Source organism: Vicia villosa, unplaced genomic scaffold (genome assembly GCF_029867415.1).
Source record: "Vicia villosa cultivar HV-30 ecotype Madison, WI unplaced genomic scaffold, Vvil1.0 ctg.001111F_1_1, whole genome shotgun sequence".
In the NCBI taxonomy this organism is placed as follows: Eukaryota; Viridiplantae; Streptophyta; class Magnoliopsida; order Fabales; family Fabaceae; genus Vicia; species Vicia villosa.
Window position 1 is genome coordinate 411,089 of NW_026705482.1, and position 15,683 is coordinate 426,771.

The 15,683-nt window shown below is 34.8% G+C and overlaps 1 protein-coding gene across 3 annotated transcripts; it reads right to left on the reverse strand.

Moving 5' to 3' along the window:
• Nucleotides 1-8,547: 8,547 nt before the first annotated feature.
• LOC131633322 (disease resistance protein RUN1-like) lies at nt 8,548-15,383 on the reverse strand. 3 transcript variants are annotated; one of them, XR_009293292.1, is made up of 5 exons: nt 14,712-15,380; nt 13,509-14,607; nt 13,120-13,404; nt 11,642-12,994; nt 8,548-11,311 (listed from the first exon to the last, which is right to left on the reverse strand). XR_009293292.1 is itself a non-coding variant. In XM_058904044.1 (5 exons), exons 1-5 carry the CDS (start codon nt 15,203-15,205, stop codon nt 12,058-12,060), a joined length of 2,286 nt encoding a protein of 761 aa, XP_058760027.1. In that variant the 5' UTR covers nt 15,206-15,383; the 3' UTR covers nt 11,909-12,057. The 3 variants fall into 3 exon arrangements, 2 of the variants coding, with proteins under 2 accessions (XP_058760026.1, XP_058760027.1); XM_058904044.1 differs by lacking the exon at nt 8,548-11,311 and having other exon boundaries at nt 11,909-12,069; nt 12,599-12,994; nt 14,712-15,383; XM_058904043.1 differs by having other exon boundaries at nt 8,548-12,994; nt 14,712-15,379.
• Between the last annotated feature and the right edge of the window lie 300 nt (nt 15,384-15,683).

Sequence of the window (15,683 nt, forward strand, 5' to 3'; positions counted from 1 at the left end):
GCGTATGGGATGAGGTCATACGCGTATGGGGGACACTCCCACTGGGCTATACGCGTATGATACGCAGTTGCCCTATCCCAATTACCACGTACTAGTGTTTTGCGTATGAGAGCGTATGAGGATGCTCATACGCGTATGGGAATTTGGAAAGAGGAAAATTATTCTGGTGATACGCGTATGGCTATACTGATACGCGTATGAGGTTGATTGTAGGCAAAATCTGATTCTGTTGAGATGCGTATGATACGCGTATGAGGCAAGGGGATACGCGTATGGACACGTATGGACCCTATGATACGCGTATGGCTTCCTGTATGTGAAATTTCTGTTTTGTGATTTTTCTGGAAAGTTCGATGATGTGTAACTTTCGATTTGTAGGCCTGTTTGTATGCTGTTTTAGACTGTGTAAACCTTGTGATGTGATTCTGTGGTTTACTGATGATTGATTGTATTGAATGATGTAATGTATATATGAACATGCTTAGTAATGATGATGATGATGATGAAATGAGTATAGATGATGCTACTCATAGAATGGTGATGATGAAAGTATGTTATATATATATATATGTTGCATGCATTCATAAACATGGGCTGAATCCTATATGATGAGAGGATTCAGCGAGGGACAGAATTCCCATTGTGTGGAATTTGTGCTGGCAGGGCCGTATCTGGATGATGATAGATCGGTCGGTGGATGATTTCCACTGGTGATGATTGGTACCACATGCATAGTGTCAGTTTCATACATGTGCATGATTTGTTTATAGCATGATGATAGATGTTACATGTTGACTGTTTGTTTATCTGTGGATGTATGAATGATTGATTTGTCTGAGTATGAAACAATTGGGTGAATGATATAACTATGATATGTTATTATTTATGATGCAATAACATTGGTTAATTGTGATGAGACTCACCCTTACTTGTTGTCATTTTCAGACTGAGGATAGCGGCGTGACTTGGTGAGGATTAGCTCATAAGTCGGTTTTAGTATTGTGTCGGTGTCATGCTCTGGTAGATGTAACACTGGGAATACGTTTGTATTGAGTTGATTATAACTCTAATTGGTTTTGTTGGTTGAGTCAGATACATTAATGATGAATGTTGACTCTATGTTTTTGATTCCGCTGTGTAAAACATGATTTATTTAATGAGTTATAATTTCAGTTGTTTCAGTGAATGCATGATATGTACCGACATGTGTTTTATTACTTATGAAACTGTGATGCCTCTCTACATGTTACTCTGATTTAAAATAATTGTTATTTGCCGCAGGTTATTAGAGGGGTGTTACAAAGTGAGCATGGGATTTGGGTAAAGCACACAACAATAGTAGCATTTGATCTTCACCAATGTTGGTAACATCAATATTCTTTGGATCAAGAATTAGTTTATTAAACATATCCATCTGCTCGGTAAAGATTTTGTCTTCACTCATCTTGAATGAATACAGAGCTTTCTTCAGGTAGAGATGATTTACCAAGGATTTGGTCATGTATAATTCTTCAAGTTTCAGCCACACGCCTGCGGCGATTTTCTCTTACGAGACCTATCAGAAAACCTTATCACCGAGGCTTAAAACAATGACAGCGTGGGCTTTCTCGATCATCGTCGCCTTTTCCTTCTCTGTTAGGGAAACATTCATCTTCTATGATCCTTTCAACACTTCTAACACACTCTGATGTACTAGAAAAGCTTGCATCTTTAAGCGCCATAAACTAAAATCATTTACTCCAAAGAATTTCTCAATCTCATACTTCATTGACGGCATCTTGATCCATGCTCACCACACCAATTTGTTGTAACAAACGATGCTAATAACTATGTAATTCTGTGATAAAAGAGAGAGTTTCTTGATTGACCAAGAAACAATTCAGTTAAGAAATGGGAGAGATGAGGGAAGAAGAAGAATAAAATAGGATTGGTTAAAACCGTTATTCTTTACTTTCTCGTTAGAGTTTATGATTACAAGTATTACACAATAACAACCAACCTCAACCTCTCTCAACAACTTGAGAGATCAGCCTATTTATAGACTATTATCTATGTATGTTATGTATGATGATAATACACACACATAGCTAACTTATACAACTGCATGCTAGAACAAGTTTCGACTACTGCATGCTAGAACAAACTTTGATACAATACAATACTTTGTCGAACCATGAAGCTACCCTTGTCGATATTAGAGTTCAATCCAAAATACCACAAGCGCAATTGAAAAAAGCGGACAGACGGGCACGAGACGCTTGTTAGTATCAGGGGTGGAAAAACAGACTGTGGCCCGGCCCGTGCACCCGCCACAAAATGGTAGGTTGAGTTAGGCTTTTGGATCCGCCGCCCACCAAAGTCCGCCCTGCCAAAACTCACCGCTCGTCAAAGCTCGCCCCGCCAAAGTCTGCCGCACCTATTTGTTTAACCCCTCCCCACCTTAAACCCGCCATTTTTTGTTAATTATAGTAATTCTAATTTTTGATGGTTTTATTTGATAAATTTATTTGTGAATATATGGGATATTTTGTAAGTAAAATTTACTAAAAAGATGCTTTATAAAAAATTATTCTAAAAAATAATTGAAAAAATTATTTGAAAGATAAAAAAAAAATTATTAATCTATTAAAAATGAAAAATAATAAATTAAAAAAAATTCGGGCAAACCCGCCGCCCACCAACCCGCCACCTTGACGAGACGGGTTAGATTTTTATGCCCATTTTCATTTGGCGGGTTTGTTCGTCCCGCTCTTTTTTTGACAGGCATAAGACGGGGCGGGATGGAGCAGAACAGGCGGCCTATTTTGCCACCCCTAGTTAGTATAAGTTTAACATGTGCCTGTTTGAACGTTAGTTAGTATAAGTTTAACATGATAGTTGATAAGCTAATATGAGTGTTTGGTAAATTAGTTGTTTCATTAGCTGATAGATACAAAATGAAATTAATGACATTTTAATTAATAAGGGTAATAATATATTTTAGTTAAAATAATAAGGTTATTAATGGAAGAAAAAGTCGCAGGCTAAAAGTTACAAGCTAAAAAACTACTTCAAATAGCTTTTGATAAACAAAGCTAAAAACTAATAAAAAAGCTACAAACTAAAAGTTAAAATAGAGTTATCAAATAGAGCTTTTTTATTAATACAAACAAACTGAAAAGCTAAAAGTTTTTTTTTTTTTTTGTCTTACCAAATGATTCTTAGATTGTTGGATGATAGTTAGTATAAGTTTAACATGTTAATTTAGAAATATAAATATCTTTGTTGTATAAATTTGTGATTGGAAACTAGTAACAGACATACAATTCACACTCTTTCATAACTATTAACTACTATTATTTAATAAAAATAAATTATAACTCGTATTAATAATTCTTAATAATTAATCATTATCAATTTATAATTAAATAATTAATCCAAACAATTGAGACATACATATAAAAACAAAAGGCTGCTTAAACATATAAACAAGAGGCAAATTGGACCAAAAAATTATAATACACAAGTCTTTGTTTTATCCATTAAAAATTTCTTTGACGCGTTCATCCGACACATAAATAAAAAACCAAATATCTTTCCTTTGACATTTAGAAATTGCAAGTAGCTATAATGGCAAAGAAAGATGGTTCGGTAGTTGCTAAGGGCCATGAAGAAGGAATCAAATTGGCAACATCAATCTTGAATGAGTTTGGACTTCCACCAGGACTTCTTCCACTAGTTGATGTAATCAAAGTCACTTTTGTAAGAAGAACCGGTTACTTCCTGTTGGAACATTATGCATATATTCCAATATAGGGAGATGAATTGAAAAAGTTCATTAAGTGAAGTCCCACATTGTATATTAGTTGAAAAAACTTCTTAGTCCCACATTGCTTAGATTAGAAATCTTAGCTAGTTTATTTCATTATATAATGAAGTCACTTGTTTCATTCCAAAACACACCAAAAACTTAATTTGAGTTTTTCCTTCCTCACTCTCATAACTCTGCGTCTTTCGAATTGTCGAAGCGCCAACTTCTCCCTCTTTCTTTCTACTCGTTGAATTTTCCGAGTACCTTCTTGAATTCTCTTTAGAGAATAATGTTAATTTCTCCTCGTTTGAGTTGAGAAATTATAAGTATAATTTTTTCTTGGATTCTCTTTAGAGAATTATTGAAATTTCTCTTGGTTTGAGAAATTACTACGACTGGTCTTTATACCAGATACTAAGATGGTATTCATACCATATTTGAATGGTCCTAGTACCATTTGAGGGTGTATTTCTAGACCGATTATCTACCGTGCAAGTAGTAATCGTATAGTATAGAACTGGGCTGTTTTATCCTGGAGGCGTCGTGGTTATTAAGAGCTGCTTTGCATAATTTTGGCAGTACCGCGAAACGTCTTAAAGAAAGCGTACCGATCCGCGACTCGACCCGGTAATTTCTTTGGTGGCAAAGTTGTTAAAATCGTGATCCAACAATTTTAAGACGTTTCGAATTGCCATGGCTATTGAAGAAATTATTGGTACTTCTGCGGATACTTTCTTTGACAAACCGTCATGTTTGAGAGATGTCACTTCAAATGTTGGCAACAAATGATGATTTTCTTCTTAATGTTGAAAAAAAAATAGCTAACATTTTGACCGAGGACATTTTGTTGCTCCCTTTGGATCAACCGAACATACTAACGGTAAGAAATTTGAGGATCAAAAGGAACACATAATAGTGTTGAAGCTGAATCTGCTGCACAGATTAAAGCGAACAATTTACAGCTTAGGAATGAAATCACCTTATAGAAAGAATGATTATAACATTCTGAATAGAATCACAAATGATCTGTATGACTATTAAAGTAATTGTGATACTTCAAAATATGTTTAAGAGACTCTGAAAAACAAGTATGACATTGAAGAAGCTGGAGAACAGAAGAATGATTTTAGCAGCTACGTGAAGTATCAGATGGTAGTTGAAAGGTCCATAGAAACTCAAAGTCACGAACTTCAAAATATTGCTCATAAGATCATCACTGAAGGTATGTATTTATAAGCAATTTGAATTTCTTTTATTATTGACAAACTGCCCCTAGTTTGAAAGTTTTTATGAATTATGCCTTGTTAGAAAATAAAATAATATTTTATTTAGAGACTGATTATTCTCATTAAAGAAGAATATCAGAGACATGATTAAATAGAAAAGTCTTGGTTGCTTTAAACAACAAAAATAAATTCGGTATGGTTCTAAAGCCATATGGCAAATCATTATAGAATTAGAACTGCAATATTGTGAACCGAATTAAGAATGGGAACCCTTCTATGGCCCCAATTGCTCCAACTAGACAACAACCACCACCTCAAAGAAATGACGTGGTTTTGCTTTTGTTTCAACTGTGGAAAACTAAGTCATATGGCTAAGAGATGTAGCATGTAATGCTTGAACTTGGTGTGGCCCGTAATGCACGAGTTAACCTGGCTAATGGAAAATTTATTCATATGATCATTGAAATCAACATGGTTGATAGATTTGATGGTTGGTGGATAAACACAGGCGTCTCTCGTCGTGGTTGTTATGATCGTGTTATGTTTAAAACATACACGAATACTAAAGATAAGAAAGTGTTGTTGGGAGATGCCCACACCACTAATGTTGTCGATATTGGAGAAGTGGAACATGGTCCACCTATGAAAAGACTTTAATCTTGAAGAATGTCATGTATACTTCTGATATTATAAAGAATCATGTTTATGTTTTCTCTTCTTCTTATAAATAAGGAAATATTTAGTCAATTTATTGGGGTAGATTTGTGCACCATCATCATAAAGAATGATATTTTTGTGAATGAAATTGATAAGTTCAAAAACTTTGTAAAGAATTTGAAAATGATTTAGTAAGAATTTGTAGTGATAGGTAATATGTATGATTCTAGTTTATTTAATAATTTTTATAAACAACATTGAATTGTACATGAAACGACTGCTCCATATTCCCCTGAAATAAATGGTAAAGCAGAAACAAAGAATAGAACTCTTATTGAATTTTTTGTTGCAATTATGATGAATTCTGGTGCTGCACCTCACTAGTGGGGGGAAATTTTATTGACTGTTTGTTATGTCCTGAATAGAGTTCCCAAGTCAAAGAGTAATATATCTCCTTATGATATATTAAAGAAAAGACAACCAATCTTGTCTTATTTGAGAACTTGGGGATGTCTGGCTTATGTCAGAAATCCGGATCCGAAACGAGTTAAACTCGCTAATAGAGCATATGAATATGTATTCATTAGATATGTAACAAACAGTAAGGCATATAGGTTTTATGACCTAAATGCAAAAGCGATCATAGAATCAAATGATGTTGATTTCTATGAATATGAATTTCCCTTCAAATTGAGAAATAGTGGGGGCACTCAATCGAGTCACATTCTTGTGATAAGAAGCACAGAAAGCAACAAAAATGTAGAAATAGAACTTCGACGAAGTAAAAGAGTAAGAGTTTCTAAAGATTATGGGCCTGACTATGCGGCTTATAATGTAGAAGAAGATCCAATAAATCTTCAAGAAACTTTGTCTTCTCTGGATGTAGACTCATGGCAAGAAGCTATTAATGATGAGATAGATTCTCTAGAATCTAACAAGACCAGGCACTTAGTAGACTTGGTTCCTGGTTGCAAACCAATCGGTTGTAAATGGGTTTTGAAAAAGAAACTAAAATATGATGGAACTATTGATAAATACAAGGCTTGTTGTAGCCATGGATTTTAGACAACGAGAAAATGTAGATTTCTTCGATACCTTCTCTCCTGTCACTAGAATAACATCCATTAGGGTACTTATTTCAATTGCTGCTATTTATAATTTAATAGTACACCAAATGGATGTTAAAACTGCTTTTCTAAACGGTGACTTAGAAGAAGAAATCTATATGGAACAACCAGAAGGGTTTGTGATCCATGAACAAGAAAAACAAGGTTTGTAAGTTAGACAAATCTTTGTATGGATTAAAGCAATCTCCTAAACAATGGCATGAAAAGTTTGATAACTTAATGATATCGAATGGGTATAAAGTGAATGAAAGTGACAAATGCGTTTATTACAAACTTGAGAATCGCATTTACACTATCATATGTCTATATGTAGACTATTTACTCATATTTGGATCAAACATTCAGACCATTAATGATGTGAAATCATTGTTGAGTAACAACTTTGATATGAAAGATCACGAGATTCTTGGTATAAAGATCATGAGACCCGTGCAAGAAATTTCTTAGGATCAATCACACTATGTGTAGAAGATCTTAAAGAAATATAAATACTTTGATTGTAAACCTGCATGCACACCTTATAAACCAAGTGTTAAACTGTTTAAGAACACTGGTGAAAGTGTGAGACAAACTGAATATGCGAGCATCATTGACAGCCTTAGATATGCCACTGATTGTATTAGACCCGACATTGTATATGTCGTAAGATTGTTATGCATATTTACGAGTAGACCGAGTAACAAGCACTGACAAGCTATTGAGCAAGTCATGAGGTACCTTAAAAGGACCGTATATCTCGGTCTACATTATCAGAAATTTCCTGTTGTACTTGAAGGATACAGTGATGCAGATTGGAATACCTTGTCAGGTGATTCCGAAGCTACTAGTGGCTATGTATTCAACATAGTTGGAGGAGCTGTATCTTGGAAATCAAATAAGCATACTATCCTGGCTCAGTCCACGATGGAGTCTGAAATGATCGCATTAGCAAATGCTAGTGAAGAAGCAAGTTGGTTAAGATGCTTGCTAGTTGAGATTCCCTTATGGGAAAAACCTATGTCAGTTGTGTTGATCCACTGCGATAGTACCGCGGCTATTGCAAAAATTGAGAACCGTTATTATAATGGTAAAAGACGTCAAATAAGAAGAAAGCACAATGCCTTTAGAGATTGTATCTCTAAAGGAGCTGTAAGAATGGATCATGTACGCACTGATGAAAACTTAGCAGATCCTTTGACGAAAGGATTAGCTAGAGAGAAAGTCCATAATACATCTAAAAAAAGATGGGACTAATGCCTATACAGAAATGAGTTGCTCATGATGGTAACCCGACCTAAATGACTGGAGATCCCAAGAAATAGGTTCAATGGGTAATAACAAGTTGTGAGTAATATGAGCTGATCATGCTAGAGTAAATAAAAGAAGCATGAATCCTGAAGTAATAAGAGGATGAGATAATAGAAACTCTTAATGAGATCTATACTTTGTATGAGGGAGTACCTAGGCTACAAGAGTACTCTTGATAGACTCACCTATGTGATTGTTGAACTGAGGCCGGTTCCTATGGAATTTCGAGGCAGAATTCCTAGAGCCTTCACTAAACCGGGATACACGTGCAGGGCCATTAAAGCACGGGCTATTAGAATACACCTTAAGAAAAGGTTGTGTGCGAGTTTGATGTCTGAGATAGAGTTCAAGACAATTGTGTCACTCTTGTTGAATCGGAATCCTACTTGCTACGCAAAGGTTCAAGTCGTAGACACCTCTGCTTATGCACAATCTTAGAAACGTTTGACGTTATTTCTGAAACACTGTTTTAAATTCAAGCGGGGGATTGTTGGAACATTATGCATATATTCCAATATAGGGAGATGAATTGAAAAAAGTTCATTAAGTGAAGTCCCACATTGTATATTAGTTGAAAAAACTTCTTAGTCCCACATTGCTTAGATTAGAAATCTTAGCTAGTTTATTTCATTATATAATGAAGTCACTTGTTTCATTCCAAAACACACCAAAAACTTAATTTGAGTTTTTCCTTCCTCACTCTCATAACTCTGCGTCTTTCGAATTGTCGAAGCGCCAACTTCTCCCTCTTTCTTTCTACTCGTTGAATTTTCCGAGTACCTTCTTGAATTCTCTTTAGAGAATAATGTTAATTTCTCCTCGTTTGAGTTGAGAAATTATAAGTATAATTTTTTCTTGGATTCTCTTTAGAGAATTATTGAAATTTCTCTTGGTTTGAGAAATTACTACGACTGGTCTTTATACCAGATACTAAGATGGTATTCATACCATATTTGAATGGTCCTAGTACCATTTGAGGGTGTATTTCTAGACCGATTATCTACCGTGCAAGTAGTAATCGTATAGTATAGAACTGGGCTGTTTTATCCTGGAGGCGTCGTGGTTATTAAGAGCTGCTTTGCATAATTTTGGCAGTACCGCGAAACGTCTTAAAGAAAGCGTACCGATCCGCGACTCGACCCGGTAATTTCTTTGGTGGCAAAGTTGTTAAAATCGTGATCCAACACTTCCGAATCTTGCAGAAGAAGAAAGTCGAACACAAGTTTGAATTGATTGGAAAGCTGGTGAGTTATGATACTGAAATCATTGGTTACTTGTTGAAGAAGAAAATTAAGAAGCTTAAAGGTGTGAAAGCTAAAGAAGTCATGTTGTGGCCTCCTGTCTATGAAATTACGGTTGATGAAGTATCTAATGGAAAGATTCACTTCAAGGGTTTTGCTGGGATTGTCAAAACCTTCCCAGTTGAAGCTTTTGTTATAGGTGATTAAAAGATGTAACTATCTATCATGTGACTGAAATGCAATTTTCATAGATTTTCAAACTATGCAATAAACGTGTCATGTTTTGTCGTATTAAACTTTCTTACTACAATGTTTTTATGGTTAAATTTTCTTATATTTCTCACCCGAAAATTCAATAGATAATTTTACTTAAGGTTGAGTGCCTGAATTTAAACATTAATGCCTTAATCTATTGTTGGGATTTAACTTTCTGTTTGTAAGTAGTGGGGTCCTAAATTTATAATGGGATGCAGAAAAGTTTGTCATATGATATAACAAAAGAAGAATGGCATAAAGGAAGAATGTTACCCGGTTCAAATGCCATGTTGCGCTAGAAATTGCATATTATGATTGTCATTAAAATTGTGACATTATTATGATTGTCATTACTGGAACTCAAACTAGTATAGGGAAATATAGCTTCATATTTAAATAAAGACAACATAATCACTCCATTCTTCTCATTGAAGAATCCAAAATTGTCAAAGTAAGACCATGCGGCTATCTTGGCAGTGAGAAAGCCTAAATTGAAACTATGGTGGATGAAATGCTTATATAAGACATCATTCAACATATTACTAGCCCTTTCTCCCCCTATCATATTGGATAAAAAAAGATGGGACATAGAAGTTTTGTACTAACTGTCGAGCTCTCAATGCCATAACAGTTAAAAATAACTTTCCACTTCTTACAGTTGATGAACTCCTAGATAAACTTTATGGTGCATAAGTCTTTACAAAACTTAACTTGAGTCCATATTATCATCAAATAATCATGAACCCCAAGGATAAACCTACGACATCTTTCAAAACTCATCATGGACACTATGAAAGGCTTGTGATGCCACTTAGATTGTCCAATGCCCTTGCCACATTTCAATGTCTCATGAATCAAGTCTTTCAAGAAGTTTTAAGGAAATTTGTATTGTTAATCTTTGATGGTATATTGATTTATAGTCTAACCAGCCATTTATATCATTTGGAAAGTTTCCTAAAGTTGTTGGAACACCACAAACTATTTGACAAATTTTCCAAATGTTCATTTGGCGTGACTGGAGTAGACTATCTTGGCCACACTATGTCAGGCTCTGGAGTGACCTTGGATAAATCTAAGGTATAAGTTGTCATAGATTGGCCTATCCCAACAAACTTGAAACATCTCAGGGGCTTCCTAGGATTGACATGGTATTTTAGAAGATTCATCAAAACCTATGCAACTATTGATGGGCCTCTCATTGAGTTATTGAAGAAAGAAATTTTTCATTGGTTTGACAACACTGCCAAGGCTTTCTCAACACTTAAACATGCCATAATTTTAATTCCTATCTTGGTCTTACCTGACTTCTCTCAGGCATTGACATATGGGTTGTTCTCAGTTAGAAGGGACATCCTATTGCAGATTTTTCACAAAAAACTGGGATCTCAAGCACAAAAATATTCTGCTTATATTAGAGGATTTCATGCCATTACTAAAGCATTAGCTAATTTCAGGAGGCATTACTGACTATGACATAAGTTTATCATCAAAATTGACCAACAAATCCTGAAGTCATTGCTAGACCAGACCTTACAAACACATGAACAATAGGCTTGGGTACACAAATTCATTAGATTTCATTTTACCATTGAGTACATGCCTGACAAGGATAATAAGGTTGTAGATGCATTATCTTGAAAGTTATCCCTTGCTTGGTCTGCACCATTTGTCAATAGGCCAAATTCACCAAATCTCTTCCTACAAGGCTTCTCAACCCTCTCCCTATTCCTGCTCATGTTCGGGAGAACATTACAATGAATTTCACATTGGCTTGCCAAACTCATGTGTATTCACTATCATTTGCTTGTGTTGTCCGAGAATTTAGATGAAATTGGAACCTTAATCGATGAATAATTGTCTGTGCTTCGAATGAATTAGTGATGTTGTGACGATTAATTTTAAAATTAAATATTAAATTGATATTAATTTAATAATAACAATCAAAATTTAAAATATATTTAATTTAAAAATTAAAAATTAAATTGATATTATATGATTAAATAAATAACAATTATTTTTTATTTGATAATAACAAAATAACTAGGAAAAATGACTCACCTTCAATTGCAAAAAAACTTGAGAGTTATTTCATTATCTGAAAGAGTGTAGCTATGGTTGTGGTTGTGCCTCATCTTCAATTACCAAAAACTTGCGCTTCAGAGTTGACATATTTTCGGGATGCATCATTGTTGAGTTGAACTCTTGTAGATCTTGTTTATATACCCAACGATACCCGTATTTCTTCACCTCCACATCCAAGCCTTCATTGCTATGAACATGGAAAAAATTATGCAGTAATGTAACATCATAGGACGACTCCCTAGGGATATAGACTAGCCAGATGTGATTTGATTTGACATTAATAAGATCTCCATCAACAATTACTGGAAGATAGGCAACGTGGCCTAATGGTGCATCCGGTGTCATCTGAGGTCTCCATTGAGAACTTCTTGTCATTGTTAGATAACGATGTGCTAAAGAAAACACTGCAAAACATAAAAAGCCAACCATATTATTGCCCTTGTCCTGCATAACAGGCGATACAGGTATTGAACTACCATTAACACTCTGATTTTTGAACCAACTTGGTATTTCACTTCCTGGAATGACAATACCAATTTCAAGGAAGGCAGGGTATTCTTTGTTCACTTGAATGAACTGTGTCATCCATGAAAATGTCATTCTACTGCATCGTTCCTTATCCCTTATTTTAGGACAGTTCAAAATGAACAATCCTGTTCTCTTCCAATATTTGTTCTTTCGACAATCCTGCTGGAGAGTAGTAGGGAAAGGAAGCTCAGGCAAAGATTCCAACCACTTGCAATTCTCCAAGTTCAAATATACAAGTTTGGAAAGCTCCCTAAGGCTAGGCAGTGTCACAAAATCATTCCCCGCGAGATTTAACATTTCTAACAATCGTAAACAACCAATAGCATCAGGGAGTTGGCTTAAACCACAATAGCTAATATCAACTTCAAGCAAACAATATATACTAAGAGAGGAAGGAAACATAACTATGTTTGTTGTGGGAGTGGGAAACAAGGAATGGTAAGGCTTTGTGGTCCATTTGCAAATGGAGGACGTTGATTGGGAATGTGAAGCAGTTTCACTTATATCCAAATGCCTTGTATTGTTAAAATCTTTGAAACAACACCCAGAACACCCAGACATTTTTAGATCTTTGAGAGAGCTGATACCAAATATGTTGTTGGGTATGCTTACTAGACTTTTGCAATCTTTTAAATTCAAGGAAACAATCTTTCTTAGAAGCCCAATAGATGGATCCAGCATCACAAGTTTAATACATCCTTTAAGATTTAGCCGTTCAAGATTCAGGAACTCTCCAAAATTTGGCATCTTTATTAGATTTTTGGAGTGGCTCAGATCCAAAATTCTCAATTTGGGCAGATTCTGTGTGAAAGATCAACACAAGTAAAGGCATTACTTTCTTTTGTTTACAAATATACATTCAAAAGGAGGAAAGAAATTTATTGTTTCAATTTTAGAGAAAAAAATAATATGAGAATTTAAAATACCCTCTTGCCTTCCCAGAGTTGTTTGATGCTGCTAGACTTCAATATCAGCTCAACAAGTTGATTGGGTTGAAAACATGATGGCAAATACATGAAAGGATATTCATTCCACTCAATATATCTCAATTCATTAGAAAGACGATTGAGGCTTCCCGATACTTTCACATACTTGATGATGAGCAATCTAAGATTTGAAAAGTCTTTGAATATCACTGCATCCATACCTTCATCGACCTCACTATATTCTTCATATTCATGATCCAAAACTATTGCTTCAACATTCTTTTCCTAAAGAATAGTAGAAAATTAAGAAAAAAGAACTTAAATAATTTTCATTACAATTAGTAGTTAAAAATAGAAATAAGTTTTTCACATCCAAACATCTACTTTACCATGTTTTCCAACATAACATCATAGAGCTGTTTGTCGAACCATAGCCTTTTCCACTTTCTGGGCTCTTTGCTTGTGTTTTCTTGAACAATTTTTCTGCCTAGCTCTTCCAACAAATTATGCATTACAATGATTCCATATTCAGTGCTTACAAGTGATTTATCTATAAGAACCCTTAATCCAATATCAACATGAAATTCACAACAATTTAAAACATTTTTAACATATTCCTTCTCACTTCCATTGAAAAAACAAGCAATATGAAGAAATATTTCTTTTTCTGTCTCCCTTAGCCCATCAAAACTTAATCGCAACACATTCATGACATCTTTGTCTGGACTTTTTCTCAATCTTGCCAATGCACTTCTCCATTCAGAAATATCTCGACCATACAAAAATGAACCCAATACATTAATTGCTAGGGGTAGGCCATTGGCATAATTTAGTATGCCATTAACCAACCCTTCATAACTACTCAAAATGTAATCAAGTTTAAAAGCTTTTCGACACAATAATTGAAGAGAGTTAGTGTGATCCAAGAGAGGAATTTGGTAAACTGCATCCACCCCATACTGTTTCAATATATGCTCATCTCTAGAAATGATAATGATTCTACTACCGGCACCTAACCATTCACGACGCACAGCTATTTTTTCTAGTTGTTCGACTTGACCAACGTTATCAAGAATCATAAGGGCCCTTTGGTGACATAGCCTGCGTCGTATCAGATTGGTTGCGCTGTAATGATTGCATATGTTATGGTGCTCTTGTCCGAGAGTTTGATCTATAATTTGCTTTTGTGCACCGAGTGGACCATCGTGTAGCCTATAAATTTTGCTTACATCATCAATAAAACAACATGCACCGAATTGTTGAGAGTTTCGATCATATAAAACAGTAGCAACAGTTGTCTTCCCTATTCCTCCCATTCCGCAAATTCCTACCACGCGAACATCTTGAACTGAGTCCAAAAGTAAAAGCTTTTCTAATTCTTGTACAGGAGAATCCATACCAACTAAATCTTTTGAAACAGATGAAGATTTGCAATCCAATATATCAATTATCTTTTGAACAATGTTTTTAATCTCTGCAGATTGTGGCCTGAAAGTTCATAGAAGTAGAGCAGTGACAGCAAATCATCACATAAGTACCCAAAACAAGAAAAGCACATACACAGTAAACGAAATAGCATGTGTTTTACTTACTTATCACGCAGATCCCATCCGGAGAGATTGGCAACCTGTGTTAGAGTTTCTCGCCATCTTGACACCATCTGGGAGTCATGTTGGAATCTGTGTTCATGTTTGGCAAAAGCTTGAGCATAAATTCCTTTTTGATGCCTAACATCAGAAGGATCAACATCATAGAAAATAGGAAGAACATGCTTTCCAGACACTTGAACGCATTCACATATACTTTCCAATTCTTGCAAGCACCAAGTTGATGAAGCATAGTTCCTTGAGAATACAACAATAAAAATCTGAGAAACTTGGATTGCACGAAGAAGCTCGGGTGCTATGGATTCACCTTTTGGAAGATTATTGTCATCCCTGAACGCAAAAATGCCTTGAGTTTGAAAGGCGTCGAAAAGAAAATCCGTGAAATTGTAGCGAGTGTCTTCACCTCTGAAGCTCACAAACACATCAAAATAGCTATTTTTCAGAGCTAAAGTTGAAGAGTCTCTGCTACTGCTAGCCATCGGAATAAGCTAAGTTTTTAGAGGATAGATTGTGAATTTTACTACTGGAACAAGCATACAGTGAGTGGGTAGTAATGAACAAGCGTTGTTGAAATTTCAGATTTTTGTAAGAAAATTCAATAATTGGTTCAATCATAACTCTCTGGTAGGCCATGATCGTTCAATTTTTTCCTCCTACTTAATCTATTCAAACCATTGGTCTAGTTAATCCAAAACCATAGAATGCATAATCTTAAAATAGTTTCCTCCTATTTTGTAATAAATAATTTTTTATTTTATCAAATTATAATTTGTTTTTCACATAAAATTATAAAGATCTCTGCTACTTTTTCTAACAATTAAATTAGTCTTCATTTGTAAGAGAAAACGTGTTTGTTAAAAAAAACTTGATTCTAAATATTTTTTTAAAAAAATCATTATTCAAAGTTAAAAAAAGTTATCTAATGTAAATAATAAAATTGTAATTTTTAAATATAAT

Coding starts and splice junctions, on each gene's coding strand:
- LOC131633322 (XM_058904043.1), bottom strand. CDS start 15,205: ATGGCTAGCAGTAGCAGAGACTCTTCAACTTTAGCTCTGAAAAATAGC. Junction 13,405..13,508: donor ATGTTATGTTGGAAAACATG/GTAAAGTAGATG, acceptor ACTATTCTTTAG/GAAAAGAATGTTGAAGCAAT. Junction 12,995..13,119: donor AACTCTGGGAAGGCAAGAGG/GTATTTTAAATT, acceptor TCTTTCACACAG/AATCTGCCCAAATTGAGAAT.